Below are 18,096 nucleotides of genomic sequence, written 5' to 3'. Positions count from 1 at the left end.
ATTGAGAAGCCGTGAAACACAGACACCCCCTCACCCCCAGCCTGGGGCCCTGCGGGGTGTGCTGAGCCTCATCCCTCCTCGGTCCGGAGCCCCCACCAGCCCTTGCCTTTTAAAGAGGAAAGGACTTGGCCATTTGAAAGCAGCCAGGCTGGGCTCCAGCTCTGCGCAGTGTCCCTGAGCCAAGCCGGAGATGATTTGGGGAGTGCAGGGATGTGGGGAGTGCTCTCTAATTGCAAAATAAATTGCATTTTGGGGGGAGATTTTGAAGGGGAATAAAATAACTTCATTGAAAACATTCATATCCCTTAGGTTTTTTTGTTTTTTTGTTTTTTTTGCAAGTACAAAGCCTGGAAGTTTGCAACCTCCCTCCCTGTTTTATCTGCGATGCATTAGGTAGGTTGGAAGACTCCCGCTGGCCTCACCTGCAAATCCATCACCTTTATCCGTAACGTGGACCGAAAAGAACCCTGCAAAGACGTGGGCGAAAGAGAAGGCCATCAGTACAGCGCTCACCTCTCCGCCACGCAGCCCCACACCAACACCCAGCCCCGGCACTCACCCGTGCTCTGCGTCTCCAGCAGCTTGTGCATGGTGCTGTACGGCCCTGGCGGGATGTTCAGGCTGGTCAGCGTGCTGCTGCCGGCCCCCACCGCCGCCTCCCCCAGGCTCTTCTCCTTCAGCACCTCGTGGGAGGTGCTGGGGTGCACGGTGGGGTACACCTTGCCGCCCCCCATGCCCTTGGGGACACCTTCTGGGCTCGGCAAGCCGAGAGCTGTCTGCGGCAGGGCTGGCCGGCAGCGCAGCGGCTCCACGTGGCAGTCGGCGTGGTAGATGCTGTGCACGGACTCGGTGGGGCCGGGAGCGGCGCCGGGGTTCGGTGCCGACGGGGACAGCATCAGCCGGTTGGTGCCGTTGTGGAGGGAGCCGGTGTCCACGTCGCTGATCTCTGGGCTGGCACGGGGCGCCCGCAGGTTGCCGTTGCCCAGGTGGTAGTGGTGGTGGTGATGGTGGTGGTGGTGGATGAGGTGGTGCACCGAGGACCTCTTCCTAGCCCGGCGCTTGCCGGCGTGCCGGTCGGTCCCCGCCTTGCCGGTGGGGCTGGCGAGGAAGCCCATCCTCACGCCCGCCACCCGGTAAAGCTCCACGAGCTGCTTGCTGCCTTTACGGGCGATGTAAACCAGGTACTTGAGGAGCTCGTCGTAGCAGCTGCCCGGCTCTGAAAAGCTGGCCAGGGTGCTGGCGTTGGACAGGTAGCGCACCCGCTGCTCCTTCATCAGCTGGCTCTCGCGCTGCTTCGTCTCCGAGAACTGCGTCGCGATCACCACGAGGCAGAGGTTGATCATGAAGAAGGAGCCCACCTAAGGGGACGGGAGCCATCAGAGTCCCGTGTCCTCAGCTCTGCCCACCCCATGGCCCTTTCTCGCCCTACATCACCACACAAGGAGCAGGGGACAAACCCCATCTGGCCCCGGTGTCACCCATTGAGGTCCACCAGCCAGCCCTCATGTTCCCCATCGAGGACCAGAAACCATTCCTGGTGTCCCCCATCAAGGACCACCAGCCGGGACCACAGCACGCCTGACTCATCCCTCAAGACAAGCTTCCCCAGGTCCCCACCCCGGGGACTCCCACACCAGGGCTCCATGGAGGACGTCAGAGATCAAAGGCAGGAGGAGATAATTTTGACAAAAAGCTTTTGCTCTTTTAAGATTGTGTTTTTCTCTCTCTGCAGACAGCAGTTGTAATTATCGCAATTAGTGGCATTACGATGAATGCGCTGAGCCCTCCTGATAGGAGCGTTTTTTCTGGCAGTGTGTGGGTAGCTTGCGAGCAGATCCCTTTCCCCTGCTAACGGGATTTGCGGGTTACTGTTGCGCAAGGGCAGCGGCAGTGTGCATCCACAGCTTTGAGATTTTATTTCCAACCCGGGTTTTCACGAGGTCCTGCTTTCTGCAGATGCCAGCCTGGATCACAAGGAATTTCTGATATGCTAATGGGCTGCCACAAACTGCTAACAAGACCCGCACGGCACCCGGGAAAGCACTGTTTGTCCTTCCTCTCTGCTGTTTTGGGGACACAGAGAGCAAGGGATTGCTGCTTTTTTGGGGGAAGCTAATAGATGAACCAGAAAAAGCATCGTGGGCTAAACAGCCTCCTACCTTCTCATCAGGGTTTGAGGCCTGGCTTGATGAGGACCAGAAATCCCCACAATGGTCTAATGGAGGACGTGCAGCTATTTTGCTGGATTTAGTCCAATTAGACAGGAAGAAAGGGACTCATCTCACTTATCTCAGCTATATCTGCGCGAGGCACCTAATGATCCTTTAGAGTCAGGAGAGGAATAGGCACATCAAGTCTGCAATGCATCTAATTTATTTTGAATGTCTACCTCAGGAGCAGATGAATCAGCCCCTTAAAGCACCTATTTTTCTCCCTTGACGATAAAGGGAGTCTAGACAATGAGCTCCTCCACTCGCAGGAGACAGCGCCGCTCGCGTAGATGAAGCCCATGGTGGAGCCCACCCCTCCGAAACTCTTTGTTGGCTCCTCTGTGGGTGGTCTCGGCTGACGCTGGGAAGCGTGGGTGGGCTGTGGGCACTCATCCCTTCCCTCCTTTCTTCCTCTGCTCTCTGAAGTTTGGGGCTGCTTTCCCTAAACGTCCCCTCTGCACCGAGGCCCAGCCAGCGGGGCTCTTCGGCATGGGGAAACCTCTGGGTAGCCTCCTCCCTTCCATGGTTTGAGACCTGATCGGGGAAATTTCCCTGCTTTTAAACTTAAACTCAAGGAGGCAGCTAAGGGAGATGACCTTGGAGGACAAAGAAAGAAGTAGGAGGAGCAACAGCAGTGCATCTATCATAGCTTGCGTGCACCTTCCCTTTGCAGCACAACGCAGTGCCGTGCAGAAGCTGCACGTCCTGCAGCAGGCTGGTTTCTGCTGCGTGGGACCAGCCTCACATCCCTTGTGCTATCCTATCCGCCTGCTCCTCTCGGCCACTCCACGCCCTCCACAACACCAGGAGACCCCCCCCATCCCCGCGAGGCCACTCACGATGATGAGGAGGATGAAGTAGATGAAGTTGTAGAAGGAGTGCGCGTCCATGACGAAGTACATGATGTCCACCCAGCCTTCCAGCGTGATGACCTGGTGGGGGCAGGAAGGGAAAACCAACACGGCGAGGCCCCGTTACAGCACCGAGAGAACAAGCAACATTTCTCCTGCCTGGGCCGATTCTGAGACCCCATAGCCAGTCTGGGAGCAATACGGGACAGCGAGGAATCAAATCCCGCTGCCACCAGTACCAATAGCCACATTGCTGGTGGCGCCCAGTGAGGGCTGCATCCAACCCTTCTTTTCTAGCTGGATGAAGGGCCAACTTTGCACTTTGCAGAGGGAACAGCAGGCATGAGGCCATGCTCTATATCAGGACACTCCTCCTGCACCCACACAGCATTTGGGACAGGGCTTTTGCCCATGAAACCAACATCAAAGTAGGCATCAAGCTGTCTCCCTGCCATTTCGAGCATCCTTGAGCTACTACAGAAGGGCTTGCTGGTGCACCACAGCCTTGGGAAATGGGTTGCAAAGCCCCGCAACATCTGGAGAGGCACCACCAGCCGTCCCACCCCTGCTCCGTGGCAGTTTTTACACTAGGCTCACCTGGAAGATCGCGATCCAGGCGTAGCCAATGTTGTCGAAGTTGATGGCGCCCTTGAAGGGGTTGTGCTCCCCGGCTGAGCAGTTGGTGTAATACTGGTTCCAGTTGACACAGGAGGTGTTGGTGGTGTCGTTGTAGGAGTAGTAGTCCAGGGTGCACTCGAGGCCCTCCTCCCTGCGTGTCGGGATGCTGCGGCAGTAGCGCATCCCGTTCTCGCGGGGCTGGGAGCAGATGAAGGGGTTCTCGTCCTCGTTCTCAGTCTGGTAGTACCGCTCCAAATCCACCGCGTAGGGGCTGAAAGGGGCCAGACAGGGCTGGGGTTTGCACGCCGACTGCGGGCAGTCTGGCGTGATAACGACTGAAGCGACAACACAGAGTGACATCTTTTATTCTGCATCGTCAAGGGGTTTTTCTTTGTTTGTTTGCTTAAAGCCCCCTGGCCTTTCTGCAGCCCCCCTGGGGGAGATGATGTCCCTGTTGGGGCTTAGGAAAACTGAGGCAGTGCACTCAGTGGGTTGCTGGTGGGGCTGGAACCCCTGTTCCCTGCCCCATACATACTCTTCATCAATAGAAGGGGGGAAACAGATGGAAATAGAGGAGTAGAAAAAGGAATCAGACGAGGAGTGGAAGAGGTTGGTCAGACTGCTGAAGCACTGCTGTGCTGTGGCTTTGGAGTGACCCCTCTGATGGCATTACGAAGAGTCTCTCCATCTGGAGGACCAACAGCATTGACCTGGGGCTCTAAGAGCAGGGCTTAGCCCAGCAGCTCTTCTCTGAACCCTCTTTGCTGCACTAAGACGGAAATTGGCCACTTTAAGCTCCTGTATCTCCTGTCCTAGTGATGCTGAGCACAGCTTAGGAAGACTCTATGCACACAGACCTCCCAGGCCTTCCTAAAACCAGAGGCATGGCCTCCATCTACAATTCAGTGCCTGTTCAGCCCATAGATAAGCTATAAACTCCCTCTGAGGGTGGCCTCACCACAACAAGCATGGCAAAAACACTCAGAGAGCTGAAACAAGCCATGGCCAGCCAGAAGCTGGCTGCTTGCAGAGCAAGAAGCTGTCTCCTTAATGCCGCCAGTGCTCCCACTAAAGCTCTCAAAGATATTTTTAAGCCTAGTTCAGCCCGCTTCAATCCTGCAGAATTGCCTATAATACCCTTCAGAGCTTATCAAAACCCCTGGAATTCTGGCTCAATTAAGCGGCACCCAAACCTGTAGCTCGGTTGGATTTACCCAAGGGTGAAGGAGTCCCCCTGCCCTAATGCCATTTAATTAGTGGGGTCCTGCCCTGTTAACAGCTCCCCTGATTTCCCCTGGGGGGCGCAGCCTGCAGGGGATGGCAGGCGGTCAGGGGATGTGTGGGAGAGGATAAGAGGTGCCTCCAGGTTTGGGAGCCCATTGGGATCCTTGGATGTGCAAAGGGAGAGCCTCTGCCTTACACACTCGTGCATCCCGGTGTGGATCCAGCTGGATCAGTGCCGGGGAGGCTGCGTTTGGAGGCGAAACACTGAGAGGTGACATCTTTGGAGCTGTTTTGCATCTGAGAAGCCCTAATTACAGTCCCAAAGGCTGCCAAGCTGGGATGCTCCTCGCAGCACTGGGCTCCCGGCACTATTTGCAGCACGGCTGCTGTATGTGAAGACAACCAAATCACCGAGTGCAAACCTGGGGGCTGGGATCTGTCAAAAATTAGCACTTTTAGGCAGGGACTGTCTCCAGCTCCGAGACTAAGAAGCGTCTGGCATCGTGAAGTGCGTGCCCAGCTCCATCAGCCTCCCCTGGGGTTCAGGTGGGACCACGAATGCCATAGCAATAAGCACTCCCAGCTGCTGAACGGGATTCAGGTCTCGGCACCCTGACGAATGCCGAAAAGGTCACACGTTAATGATCTGCTGAATTTAGAAAGCCCCGACTCTTCAGCCTGGCTGTTTTCTTGGAGGCTCTTATCAATCACAGAGGCTTCCCAGCGCCGGCCGATGGCGAAGGGCAGCACTGTGGGATGCGAATGGCAAATTGCTGACCTGACTCCATCTACGTGCACCATGGTGGGATCCGTGATGGTATTTTGGAGCTGGGACCATGCACAAAGGGCCGGGGCTTTCTGCTGGAGGGCAGCCCAGATGCCCCCCCACGCTCCAGCCACAGCCACAGGACTCACATGCTGAAGTTCTCGGGGAGGAAGCAGCGATTCCTGAGCAAACCCGCCCACAGCTGGACTCCCACGATGCCGAAGATGAAGAAGACGAAGAAGCAGAGGAGGAGGACGTTCCCCAGCATGGGCAGCGTGTCCAGGAGCAGCGTCACCAGGATGCGCATACCTGAGGGGAGGACGAAGCGGTCACCAAAGAAGGAAAATCTGCACTGAATTTTCTCCTTCCATCCATGGCCTCCTGACCTTTTCCTTATCCCCTCCACCTACACCCTTCCTTCCCCTCTGTTCTCCTCATCCCCTTTGCTGCAGGTCCCTGCAGCTCCCTGGCCCCACCACCAGCCCCAGGTACCCCCATCCAGCCCGGCCCCACTCCTGGGCACACAACCCACCTTCCCCTCTCCTCTCCCTTCCTCCATTCCCCATCCTAAATCCTCTTTTCCTCTCAAAGTTTTCTGCCAATTACCAGCCCCTTTCCTTCCAAGATCCGTCTCTGACACCTCCCTTGCTCAGCCCTATTGCTTTCCCCACTCAGGCTGTATTAACATTCCCTTCCCTTCCTAACTCCTCTCGTCTACCCTAAATCCCCTCTCTTCCTTCAAACACGGGATTTTCTCTGGCAGTTTATTCTCACGAGCTCAGGAACAGCCAGTTCTGTAACAAAGACAAATTGATGGTGACTTCAACTTGACATTTACACACAAAAAAATTGATTTTATCTGACATCTCTGTAATATTCTGCTCATCTCTCTCTCCCCTTCCTTCCCCATCTTCTGCATTCTCTCACTCGCTTGCATTGATTTTCATTTAAAGGAACCCTTACTATTGCTCCCTTTACTTTGATACTTCAAGAAGCTTTCTGATGTTGTCGTCTCCTCCATCAGGTTTCTCCTTTCACTCCTCTAATGGGGAGCAACCACCATGAGTCAACTCCTAATTAACTGGAGCGACTTTCCACGGTTGCTGCATTTATCATCATACAAAACCCTCCTCTTGCTTTCCCCACCTTATATTTCTATCCCATCATAACTACATTGCACAGGAGCCAAGACGAATTACCCGGGATTTGAAAACACATTAAGGGAGTTACATCCCCGGTCAGACGGTGGCAGATAAATTCAGCCAGCCGTCAGTTCAGCAACGGGGATAAAAAAAAAAAAACATCACAGAGAGGATTCGGAGAGTACCATAACGTCTGAACCAGCAGCAGCAAACCAGGTTCAGAGTTGGGACGAGACAAATAAACAGAGCCCAGGCAGTTCCAGCACAGAGCTGGAGCTGATCAGTGCTCATCGAGGTGCAGGGAAGGGGTTCAGGCTTGGAGGTAATTTGGCGAAAACAACGCTGAATCCAGCACCACAATGTTGCAATGTTTCCTGGTGTTCCCTGGGTACTTCACAAGCCTCAGAGCATCACTGCACTCACAAGAGGCTGTGAATCTCCCAGCAGAAGGACTCAGACGCTTTGCTTCCCAGGGAGAAAAAGGCTTGGATGAATTATTTCACATTAAAACCAGTATCTCGGTTCTTAGGACAGGTGAGAGATCTTCTCCAGGGTGAAACCAGCAGGTAGAACTGCACGTGGCCATCAGTTTGAGAGTGGGCTATGCTAAATTTACAAAAACGGGGGCTCTTCTAGGCTTGGAGTGCCTGGATGGGCACCCATGCAGCTCTGCAGGCAAGGTTTGCTGCACGGACCAGCTGTGGGGAGTGGAGCAAGAGATGCTGCACGAAGAGGCTCCTCGGTGCCTCCCAGGGGCTGCCTCCAGGCATGACACGATTTCTGTGTCCCAGCTTCTCCGGGAAAGGATGGGGGAGTGCAGGGAGGGCTCGAATCCGTCTGCCCACGCTGCATGGGGAAGGCTGCTGGCACCCCACCACCTGCTTCCCTTCACCTTCACAGCCTCCTAAGACCCCCTTAGGATGAGAAATAAAGGAGTCTGAAGCCAGCCCTGGGGATCCCCTTGTCTTGTGGCACCCAAAGGCACGGATGGGAATACTATTTGAATTGGTGAGCGCCAGGCACTGGAAAGCCAGGAGCAGTGGTAGGACCTAAAACCTCCAGGGCCTGGGCGAACGTTGGATGGAAGATGGGAAGCATCCACGTTTGTTCTTCCACCTTTGGGGCACGGATATAAGAGATTTATAAAGGGAAGAGCAAAAAGCCAACTTACTGGGGACTCTGTTAATGGCCCTGAGCGGCCGCAGGACGCGCACGGTGCGCACGGCCGAGAAGCTGACGTTCTGCAGGTCCAGCGAGTACTCCAGCATCCTGCAAGGCAGACAGGGACGAGCGTCAAGGGTCTCCGGGATCATCAAACACTGCAGATCAAACCGCCCGCCAGCTGCTCACCGAGGGAATTTTACTGCGTCTCTCCCCTCGGAAAGGTTTACCAGAGGAATTCATTAAGGGTTGTTTATCGGAATAAAGTCAACGAGCGCACGCAGCCGGGTCTCTCGTCTCTCTCTCATCTGCTCTGGTTGCTGCTTCTGCACAGGATCCAGGGCAGAAGCTTCTCAAAGTCCCTCCTCACTGCGGGAGGGAAATTGCCAGACAGAGCCCTGTTTATAATGACGGATTGTTCCCATTTCACAGCTCAGCACAACGAGGCACCACCTTCACCTGACTTCGCCCACGGCTGCAGTTCACCTGTGTGAGCCCCTGGGGCAGCCCAGCCCCATCTCACCCTGCTCACAACGCCTTTGCTCAAGCACAGCGGGGCCACCGGCCGTGTCACCGCTGGGATTTGGCCCTCATCCCGGAGGAAAGCATGAGAGACCTGCCGAAAAGCATCTCCGAAGAGGCAGAGCCAGGCAAACGCGACAACAGAACCGCGAGGCTCCCTGCACAGCCGGGTTCCTGCTGCTGCAGGCAACCACAGGATATTAATCTCTTCCGAAAATTATCAAGTTCCATCTTGAAGCGAGTTGGGTGGTTCCCTCCCTCCGGCTTTGATGGTTAGCAGCCTAATTTCCAGCCTCAATTTATTCAGGGCGAGCTCACATGCATTTGCTCCTACGCCAGCGCTGCCTTTTAAGTCGCTCCTGGAGCCGTTCCGTGTCGCCGGTGTTTACCCACCCGACGTATTGACAGAGCACAAAGCACATCTCCCAGCCTCGATTCTGCAAAGCCAAACAAAGCCAGCTCTTCCAGCCCCGTCTCACAGCCAGGATCTCTGCTCCCAGCCATCTCCACCCCTGTCCCAGCCCGAGTTACCCTCCCCTGCTCAGGCGCCGGCTGCTGGAGGAGGCACTGCTGGCGCCTTGCTCAAAGGCTTTTGGTGCTGCCCCGTCCCTCCCCGCTGGAGATGTGCTCTTGGTGTGATCCCCAAAACCTACAGCTCCACACCTGACGCAGTGATACCTCACCCCATTTCCCTTGGTAGGCTCCAACGATGATGATTACAAACCATAGCCAAGACCAAAGCAGCCTCAAGAAACTCTTCTGACCCTGACTTCACTGACCCTACTCCGGAGCTTTGTCCCCCCCAAGGAGAGCCACCAAAGCTTCCCCGGCCTCTCACAGCTCTAAAATACCCCTCGGTGTTCAGAAATAAGATTTTCATATGGTTTGCAGGGTTCTGGTAAAAAGCCCATGTCGAACATACTGCTTTTCTTTCATCCATAATTAAAACAGAGGCGAACAGCAAAATTCAGAGCAGCACATGATTATTTGCACCAAGACAAATCGTTTTCTGATTAATGACAGCTCCAGACTCACTCCCAGAGATGAGCGTGCTTGTAATCTGCAAAGGGCATGTTGTAGAACGCGGTTTGATTTAACGTACTAAAAAACAATTATAGTGTCAAATTAAAAAAAAAAAAAAAAAAAAAAAAAAAAAGGATCCCACTACCTTGAGCAAAGAGCTCAATACGAGGACTGGGAGCAGGTGGGTGCGGGGGAAACAGTCACCAAAAGGCAGCACCAGCGAGCACCCAGCAGCTCAGAGGTCTCCTCCCATGCACAGGAGGGATCAATCCAGTCCCCGGCCAGCAAAGCTCCCCGAAGAGAGCAAACACCGGGGTGCTGAGCACCGGGGAGGTGACAGGAGCATTTATCCGCCCGTATCGCATCAGCGCACTGAGAATTCGCGGTGTAAAAAGCCCACGACAAAGCTCCAGCTCGAATGTCATTTCTGCTCAAATGTGAGAGCACGATGCCTGTCAGAGCCTCTGCCGTGGTCCCGAGTGCCCAGCAACGTTAACAGTTCAGAAAAACGCTCGGCATTAACTAGGGTGGATCCGCATCAGATGCTGAGACTCATCGGAGCGCTCGGCAGCCCCCGGTCACCGGAGTTATTCAGAAAGAAGAAACATTTCGGAAACATTTTGGACTTTCTAAGAATACCACCAGAGCATCTGCAAAGCCAGGCGTACGACGAGCTGCTGGGGGGGGGGATGCATGAAAAGAGCTGATGCAGCCTCTGGCAAGCACTCCTCCCAGAGGGAGAGAGGGAGAGGTGCTGGGGCTCGCAGCAGGACAGATGGACAGACAGACAGGGCACATGAGGAGCAGCTCTGGACAGAGCAGGCAGCAGGAGCCTGTTCCCGTCCCACCTGGGGATGGCCTGGCAGCTCGCTGGGCTGTGTCTGATCTAAATGGGATGTAAATGCTGCCAGGCAGGGCTGTGGATGGAGCCATGCCCACAGCCGTGAGCTCTCCACCGGGAGCCCCCCGCAGCGCCCTGGGCGGCCCCATCCTGCCCCCCTGCCACCCACAGCATGGGGACAGCCGAGGACCTGGGGACACGACGCAGGCGGGGATGTGACCGAGGTGACCAAAGCTGCAAGGTGACAGCCCCCACCTGCACTGGGGCCATGTCCCCAAGAGCTGTCCCTCATCCCCACAGATCTCCCGGGATGCAGATTTACGCAGCGCTAGGAGCTCTCCAAGCCCGGGCACACAGACGTCCCTTATCTACAAAGCGCAGCAATGGGTGGATGATATTAAGCCATCAGCGCTGGGAAAGACAAAGGCGAATTATTTCGGCGGTGCCGTATCTGGAGAAGGCCGGGATGAAATTTCCTCCCGGCCCTCGCAGGCTTCGCCGTGCTCTGCTTTTCGCTCAGGCGTTGCTTTCTGAGCCTCGCGAGTCTCACCGCATCCGTGGGCGTTGTTAATTTGAAAAATTTCCATTTTATTCCAGCCCGACGGAATAAAAATAAAAGCGGTGGAGGTAGTGCGAGCCCCTGGATCCGGCCGTGCAGAGGCACCGTGAGTCCCAGCCAGGACACCTGAAAAATGAGGCTTTTGGAGCAGCAGCAAGTTCAGCTCAAGCTGAAAAGCTGAGAGAAGCAAGATTTCTCTCTCTCAAAAAAAAAAAAAAAGTCTGAAAACTTCCCCAAAATACCCCTTTTTGCAGGTAGGTTTGAGTCAGCTGGGCTGAGGGAGGCTGCAGAGGGCTTGCTGCAAACAGCAGCCTCCCTGCACCGAGGCTGGCAGGGAGCACACCAAAGGATTCACCAAAAGCACCCCATGGCCAAGCTGGGACCCCCGTGGGGACACCCGGAGGTTTGGGGTCACGGCTGGTGGCTTGGCTTGGTTCTGCCACCGCTGCCCCCCGGGGACAAGGCAGGAGGCTCCCCGTGGCCGGCTGGCAGCACTGGTGTTGTTGAGGGCCGGGCACGGCCTCTGCTGCAGTCGGCAGGGAGGGCGGCTGCACATCGGGTAATTGTGTGTGCAAATCACCCGCTCACACGCACAATTACCCCATCGATCACACGCACAATTACCCCGCTGCTCACACGCACAATTACCTGACCGCCGGCACCGCGCAGCCAAGGTCTCGGGGTGCTGCTCCAAGGTGCCCCGAGGCACTGGAGACCACTGTGAGCAAACAGAGTGGGCACGAAAAAGAAGCTTTCACCCCTGCCTTTCTATTATTATTTTTCTATTATTATTTTTCTATTATTATTTTTCTATTATTATTTTTCTATTATTATTTTTCTATTATTATTTTTCTATTATTATTTTTCTATTATTATTATTTTTTTAAGGGATGATGGGGAAGGAGGAGCCTTTGCCCCGTGTCACGCCAGGAGGCTGCAGCAGGGGATCCCACACCCCGTGCTTTGCCTTTCCTCCCCATGCCCACCCCGTTTGCTGAGGTGCCCTGGGTGCCTCGTGCGGCTGCAGCGCGGTTCGGAGGAGCCCTGCCTGCCTCTGAAGCACAAAGGCACCAAGAGATCAAGGCCACGGGCTGGGAACATCACTCCCAGCACGCATCCTTTGGGTACCACGGACATGGGATCGATGCTCCCCGCAGCGACCCACCTGGCAGAATGGTCTCCGTGCCCAATTTCTGGCTAAAGAGCTTTTCAGAAACCGTCCTGTGCTTTTGTTTCAGGTGGAGCAAGGGAACGTGGTGCGTCTCTTGCTCTCTGCTACCCACGAACTCGTCAAGGCTTTCTGCAGCATATCTCAGCCCTGAAACTCAGCACTCGAAAACAGGAGGGAGCAAGACATCCTTAAGAGTTGTTTATGAAAGCTTCAGTGGAGCTAACCCTTTAATACTGCCTTCAGCACAGGGAGAACAACAAAAAAAAAAAAAACAAACATTACAAGAAGTGCTCAGGAAGCAAAGGGAAAAAGAAATGGTATGTCTGCTTCAAAAGCAAGCAGGCTGCCAGCCACCTCCAGCCCCAGCTCCTCCCGAACTGTAAGCAAAATATTCCAGAAGTGTTTAACTTTGTCAGAAAGCCCTCTGAGAGGCCCGTCACCGTTCCAAGGAGCAAGGCGCAAACGGGACACTTGGCCAAACAACTGGCTGAGCGCGGAGGAAGAGCAGAGCCGCGCAGCTCACACACAGATGATGCACAGCCCTGCCTGCGGGGGCCAGGAAGGCAGACGCCGACCCAGAGCCCCAGAGGAGCCCTGGAGGCACCAAATCCTCACCTGATGCAAGCCCCCCGCCTCGGGGAACGACCAAACCGCGGGGTTTTGCTGCTTTTTGTTCGGTTTGCTGAGCACGGTTTGGTTTTCGGGGCAGAGCGTGGCTGTGGGTCCCCAGGGGGCCAGGAGCATCAGCACCCCACAGCCACGCTTCGCCAGCTGAGCCTGCAAGAGATCCTGCACATTTCTGGGCGTAAACAAGCACCCATCCTTGGCACCTCCACTTTGTACGCCGCGAGAGGTCAAAATCCCATCGAGCCACCCTCAGCGGGAGCCGGCACGCAGCGCCTGGTAACCTTCAAGCACTCCTTGAAAAAGCAAACTCCCCAAATCCTCTCCTTCAAAATAAAGGAACATAATTATGCGTTTCGTCACCTTTTTTTCTTTTTTTTTTCCCTTTCCCCACACAGCTCCGTAACCTACAGCCAAAGCTGTGCTTCACCAAGCGGAGTTTTGTCTGTGTAGCGCTCCCCTCATCTGCAGCAAGTTTTGCTGTAATTACAGAGATGTGTTGCAGACATTACACTCTCTACAATTAGTGCTAATTGCATTACATTGTCACAAAGAAGTCATTTATTCTCCATGAGCTCATGAGATTGGTCTGGACAGTTTAACAGAGCTGAGAAGTATTTAACTGCACGCTGCGCAAGTGGCCAGCCCAGCACCGCCCAGCGGCACTGCCTTTGGGGCAAATACGCAAGAAATTGGTTCCTCTGCGACCACAGCCCCCGGCAGGGCCAGAAACTTCTCGAGGAGGGAGGGTGAAATGGTTGAAATGCCATTTTTTTTCCTTTTTTTTTTTGGAAGCAAGCCTGTCCTAGGCTGGTCACGGTTACGAAGGGTTTCCGCGGGAGGTCTGCCCGCAGGGAGGAAAGCAGCGGGCAGGCAGAAGCAGAGCTTTGTGCTGCCTCCTCTGCAAGGAGGTTCAGGGGCTGGGGGAGATTTGGGGCAGGCCCTGAGGGGCGAAAGGCTGGGTGAAGCCCTGCCATGAGACCCACGTTAAAAACCCATTTGCTTTATGGGGTATCTAACAAACCCAGAGCGGCTCAGGGCATCGCCCTGGCGCTCGCTCTCCTCCACAGCTCGGCCCTGGAAAATTCCCCAATTTCCCCCCGAGCCTGTATCCTGGGATGCCCCAAGCACATCACCTGCACCGTACCCCCTTCACTTTACTGGGTTGGGACCTGACCATTGGTCTTGTCTTTGCCTTTTGGTCTTGTCCCTAAGGTGTTTTCTACCTACACCTTCACTCCGGGCTCTGGTCCCCTGATGTCCCCTGCTATGGCAGCAGCCCAGTCCCGTGGCTGTCCCCAGCACTTGGCACCGCAGGGGGACAGCGAGGGGTCCCTAGGACAGCAGCGATGCTGGAGCAGGAGGCAGCGGGGGCCAGGATGGATGGGGAGGCTGGGGGGGAGCAGCGGGACGAGCGGCCGCAGAAAAACCCCGCGTGCACCAAGGGAAAGGCTCTGCCTTCGCCCCTACAGCCAGTTCGATCCTTTGTCAGCTGAATTGCTTGTGACGGGGCCCAGATGGGAACAGCTCGAGCACAAAAAGGAAAGGCCGATCATTTAGCGAGAGGCAAAGCTGACCTGGCAGGAGGCACCAAGGCGGGCAGGCTGCGAGGCTGCGAACCGCTGGAGCTAAGGAAGCCGCCGCGCCCCGGGGGATGCGGGTGCCCGTACCCACACCCAGGGCTCTGTGGGGAAAAGGGGCTGAACCCAGGCTCCCGTTCAGGTGCAGGAGGCAGGCGGGCGGTTTGGTGCTGAAGCACAGCACAGCTATGTAGGAATTAGGGCAGGGTTAGGAGAGCCTGGAGGAACAGCAGCAGACACCCATCATGATGGGGGGCCCCGTCATGGGCATCGATATATAACCTTGGCTCCAAACGCCAGACAAGCTAAAGAGGATGGGAGAGGGCTGGGGGGAGGGCAGTGCAGCACCCCCAAACACGCCACCCCCATAGCACAGCACATCACATCACACTCAGGTCCCCTTCCTCATCACGCTTCATCCTGCTCCAAGAAATAACAAAGAACTCAAGAGGAACCTGGGATCTTTCGGCCCCTCCAGCAACGAGTTCCTAGGGGCTAACTGGGAGACCTGCCGCCTCCTTACTGGTTGTACTGGGCCACCTTCGTGGTGCCCCCAGCTCCCCACAGGGGCGCACACCAGGGGCTGTAAGGGAAGCCTGCAGGCACGGCGCCCCGTACGGCAGACGGCAGGCGCCCCGCTGACACCCTCGCCTGGGAAACGGCCCAGCCTGGAGGGGCCCCGCTCCTTTCCAGGAAAATCCAGTAAATTTGATCTGCAGCTCTATCAAAAGCGAGGAGGGGAAAGAAAAAAAGAAAAAAAGAAAAAAAAAAAAAAAAAAAAAGCGCCATTTTCCCAAAAGGTCTCCGGGCTCTTGGAGGAGGGAGGGGAGGCGAGGGCCGGTGAGTGAATCCTGTGCCAAAGAAACTCAGCGCCCTGGCCGGGGGCCAGGCACTTTTCATGTGGATTTGCAGCCCCAGCCAGGAGATTCTCGGGTGCTGGAGGAGCCTTAACTCAAACCAGGTGCCTCGGAAAGGAAAACGCTCAAAAAGGCAAACTTGGTTGCTTTCCCTCAAAAACAACAAAGAGGGCAATCACGCACATTTCACTGAAATATCCTCCCTGGAAGGCAGCTCTCCGCGCTTCAAACAATCTGCTGAACACCCCCCCCCGTCGGGCAGCCTGCATGAAACCCAAGCCCCCAGCGCCGCGGAGCCAAGCCCAGCGCCAGGCAGGGTGGCCGCGCGGCACGGGACACGCATGTGCTGGCCAAAAACTGCAGCAAACGGCTCCTGCTGCATCCCCAACAGTGCTTGTGAGCCAAACATCACCAGTACACTGTCATCACCACCTCCAGGCACTGGAGATCTCTCTCGTGGGTGATGGAGACAACCAGCGGGTCCCCCTCTGGGCTGGTGTCCCTGCTACAGGAGAGGGTAACAGCCTCACGTTGCACCAGGGAAGGTTTGGAGGGGATATCAGGGAGGATTTCTTCATGGAAAGGGTGGTTGGGAAGAGGTTGCCCAGGGGGGTGGCGGTGTCACCATCCCTGGAGGTATTTGAGATGTGTGGACATGGCTTAGGGACGTGGTTTAGTAGTGTTAGGTCAGCGGTTGGACTCGATGATTTTAATGGTATTGTCCAACCTAAAAGATTGTAGGCTTCTAGGATAGGTGGTGCTGACAGCCCTGATGCATAAGAGCCCAAGGGACCTCAGCACTCTCCATCCAGAGCTCTCTTTCCCCAGACCTGGCACATGAGACACGAAGCCCACGCGGGCAGGGGGCAGCCGGGGCGCCCGACTCACCCCGCGATGACGATGAAGAAGTCCAGGCGGTTCCAGGTGTCTCCCAGGTAGCATTTCTTCCCGAAAATCCCCAGCGCGATCATCTTGACTATCATTTCCACGGCAAAAAAGGCAAAGATGAAATCGTCGAAGCTCTGCCAAAGGAAAGGGAGCGGGATGAAAAGGGAGCAGGATGAAAAGGGAGCGGGACGAAGGGCGCACGGCCCCACTGCCGGCCGCCGCAGCTTTTTGCTGGGCAGGGAAGGGTCCCGAAGCCCTCCCGCCCCAAAACCACGTGTGCCCGGCCGTACCTGCAGGATGCGGCAGCGCGGTGAGTCGCAGGCGATGTCCTCGCAGGGGTGGAACATGCCCAGCGTCACGCAGTTGAGCAGGATCACCAGCATGCTCACCCGCTCGAACCAGCTACACGGAGAGCGGTCAAGGAAGCAACAGTGCCAAGCACAAGCCCCCCTCATCATCCCCTCGCCCCCAGGGCTCCTGCACCCCGGTCCAGGTCTTTGTCCCCAGTTTAGTGGATAGGGAAAAGAAGGGGGGAGATGCCAGCAGGACCCCAAGGTGTTTTGTCCCATCCGGGACTCTCCACATGCTGTCTCTCCTCGCCTTGCTGCTCCCCATGTTCGTGCACTTAAATACCACAAGTTTTCCATAAAAACTACCATCAAACTTTAAAATATCCTTTTCTTACCTCTTCTTCCCTCACTTCTATTTGGCACCAGGCACAAAGAAACACCCAAACGCAGTACACCAGCAGTCACCACTGAATCAAAGACAATCCTTGTCTTTCCAGCAAGGCGCACGCCAAGAGCTGCTGCCCAAGGGTCAGATTTTGGGGTTTTGCACGGAGACCCTGCCCGCTGTTTGGTACCCGAGTGGCAAACCGGTGGCATGTTTTCCCCGTGGTGACATCAGTGGCCGTGGCTAATGTGAAAAACACTATAAAATTAAAGTTGCGTGGCGAGACTGCTGAGTGCTGATATGATGGATTAAAAAATTAAATTAAAAGAATGATATAAACTTTTAGAAAAAAACACGCCATTAATTTCCTCTCCTGGCATTTCACAGAAAAGCACTTTAACAACATTACAATTTTCTATTAACTATGTCACAGCTTATCCCAGGGGCGTTTCCCTGAAGCCAGTGATTGAACTTTTCATTCCCAGTCCAAATTAAGGCTGTCAAAAACATTAACTGGCCGCCTAAAAGGCTTAGGGCTGCTGTGAGGCCCCGCAGAGCCCATCCCCTGCCCAAACGTTGCCTCTCAGAGCAACGCTGAAGAGCTGAGCTGCTGGGACAGGCTCTGAGCACTTGCTTGGACGGAACAAGGCGCGCTGCTGCAGCAAATCCTCCTGGGGAAGCTTCGAGCCTGGTACTGAATCTCTGCATCCTTCTTCCAGCCAACTCCTGGCTGCCAAGAGCACAAGGACACGAAACCAAGGAGCTGTCACCACCGGGGTTATCTGCCAGCACCAGGGCTTCCAGCTGTGGGCAGGACGCTCTGGGTCCGGTTGTATTCAGGAGTATTTTAAGCCTTGACCTCCAGCTGCAAGGGGGAAGGCAGAGCACCTCAAGCGGGTTTCCCAACCCGTGCCCGGTGTTGGGGACGTCCTTTCCTGGTGGCTGCAGGGTCTTCTACAGGGCTGAAGCCTGGAAAAGTAAATTTGGAGGGGAGAGGCTGGGTTGGAAGCTCCTGGCCCCTGCTCCATGCTTGCCTTTGGGCTGGATCAAGCCGCACTTTAGGCAGCTCCTCTCCGCACCTTCACCACCTTGTAATTAGAGGTTTGCATCTCATTTGAGGGATAACAAGGATGCCACGCTGCAGCTGGTGGGTGCAGAGACCTGGAGGTGAGCCTGGGACACAGACACCCAGAGGTGAGCCTGGGACACGTGTCTGGTGAGGCCGACCAGCCCTGGCACGAGGCAAGCAGCGTTTGGGGAGCTGCCAGCAGCTCGGTGCCTGTACCCAAACGAGCGCAGCCCCCGTCAGACGAGAGCTTTCACTGAGATGCAGAGCTGGGCAATGTTTTGGAGCCCGTGCTGTCGCGTTATCGGGCTGGAGAAG

At 55.5% G+C, this 18,096-nt stretch overlaps 1 protein-coding gene across 1 annotated transcript in view; it reads right to left on the bottom strand.

The window, feature by feature from the left end:
• Positions 1-16,435, bottom strand: part of CACNA1G (calcium voltage-gated channel subunit alpha1 G) — a gene marked incomplete at its 3' end in the record, with an annotated part of 94,704 nt that extends 78,269 nt beyond the window's left edge. The window contains exons 1-7 of the mRNA XM_084298275.1: positions 16,328-16,435; positions 16,038-16,171; positions 7,983-8,080; positions 5,819-5,978; positions 3,659-3,950; positions 3,050-3,142; positions 560-1,358 (exon numbers count right to left, since the gene is read on the bottom strand). Of these exons, the coding sequence (XP_084154401.1) occupies positions 560-1,358; positions 3,050-3,142; positions 3,659-3,950; positions 5,819-5,978; positions 7,983-8,080; positions 16,038-16,171; positions 16,328-16,420 (1,669 nt within the window). The 5' untranslated portion in view covers positions 16,421-16,435. The remainder of the gene's footprint in view (positions 1-559; positions 1,359-3,049; positions 3,143-3,658; positions 3,951-5,818; positions 5,979-7,982; positions 8,081-16,037; positions 16,172-16,327) is intronic.
• Positions 16,436-18,096: the final 1,661 nt, after the last annotated feature.

The sequence above is a fragment of the Netta rufina genome (genome assembly GCF_964035555.1).
Source record: "Netta rufina genome assembly, chromosome: 19".
NCBI classification, from domain to species: domain Eukaryota; kingdom Metazoa; phylum Chordata; class Aves; order Anseriformes; family Anatidae; genus Netta; species Netta rufina.
Note: the sequence above shows the minus strand (reverse complement) of the source record. Positions and strands in the feature narration are given on the sequence as shown.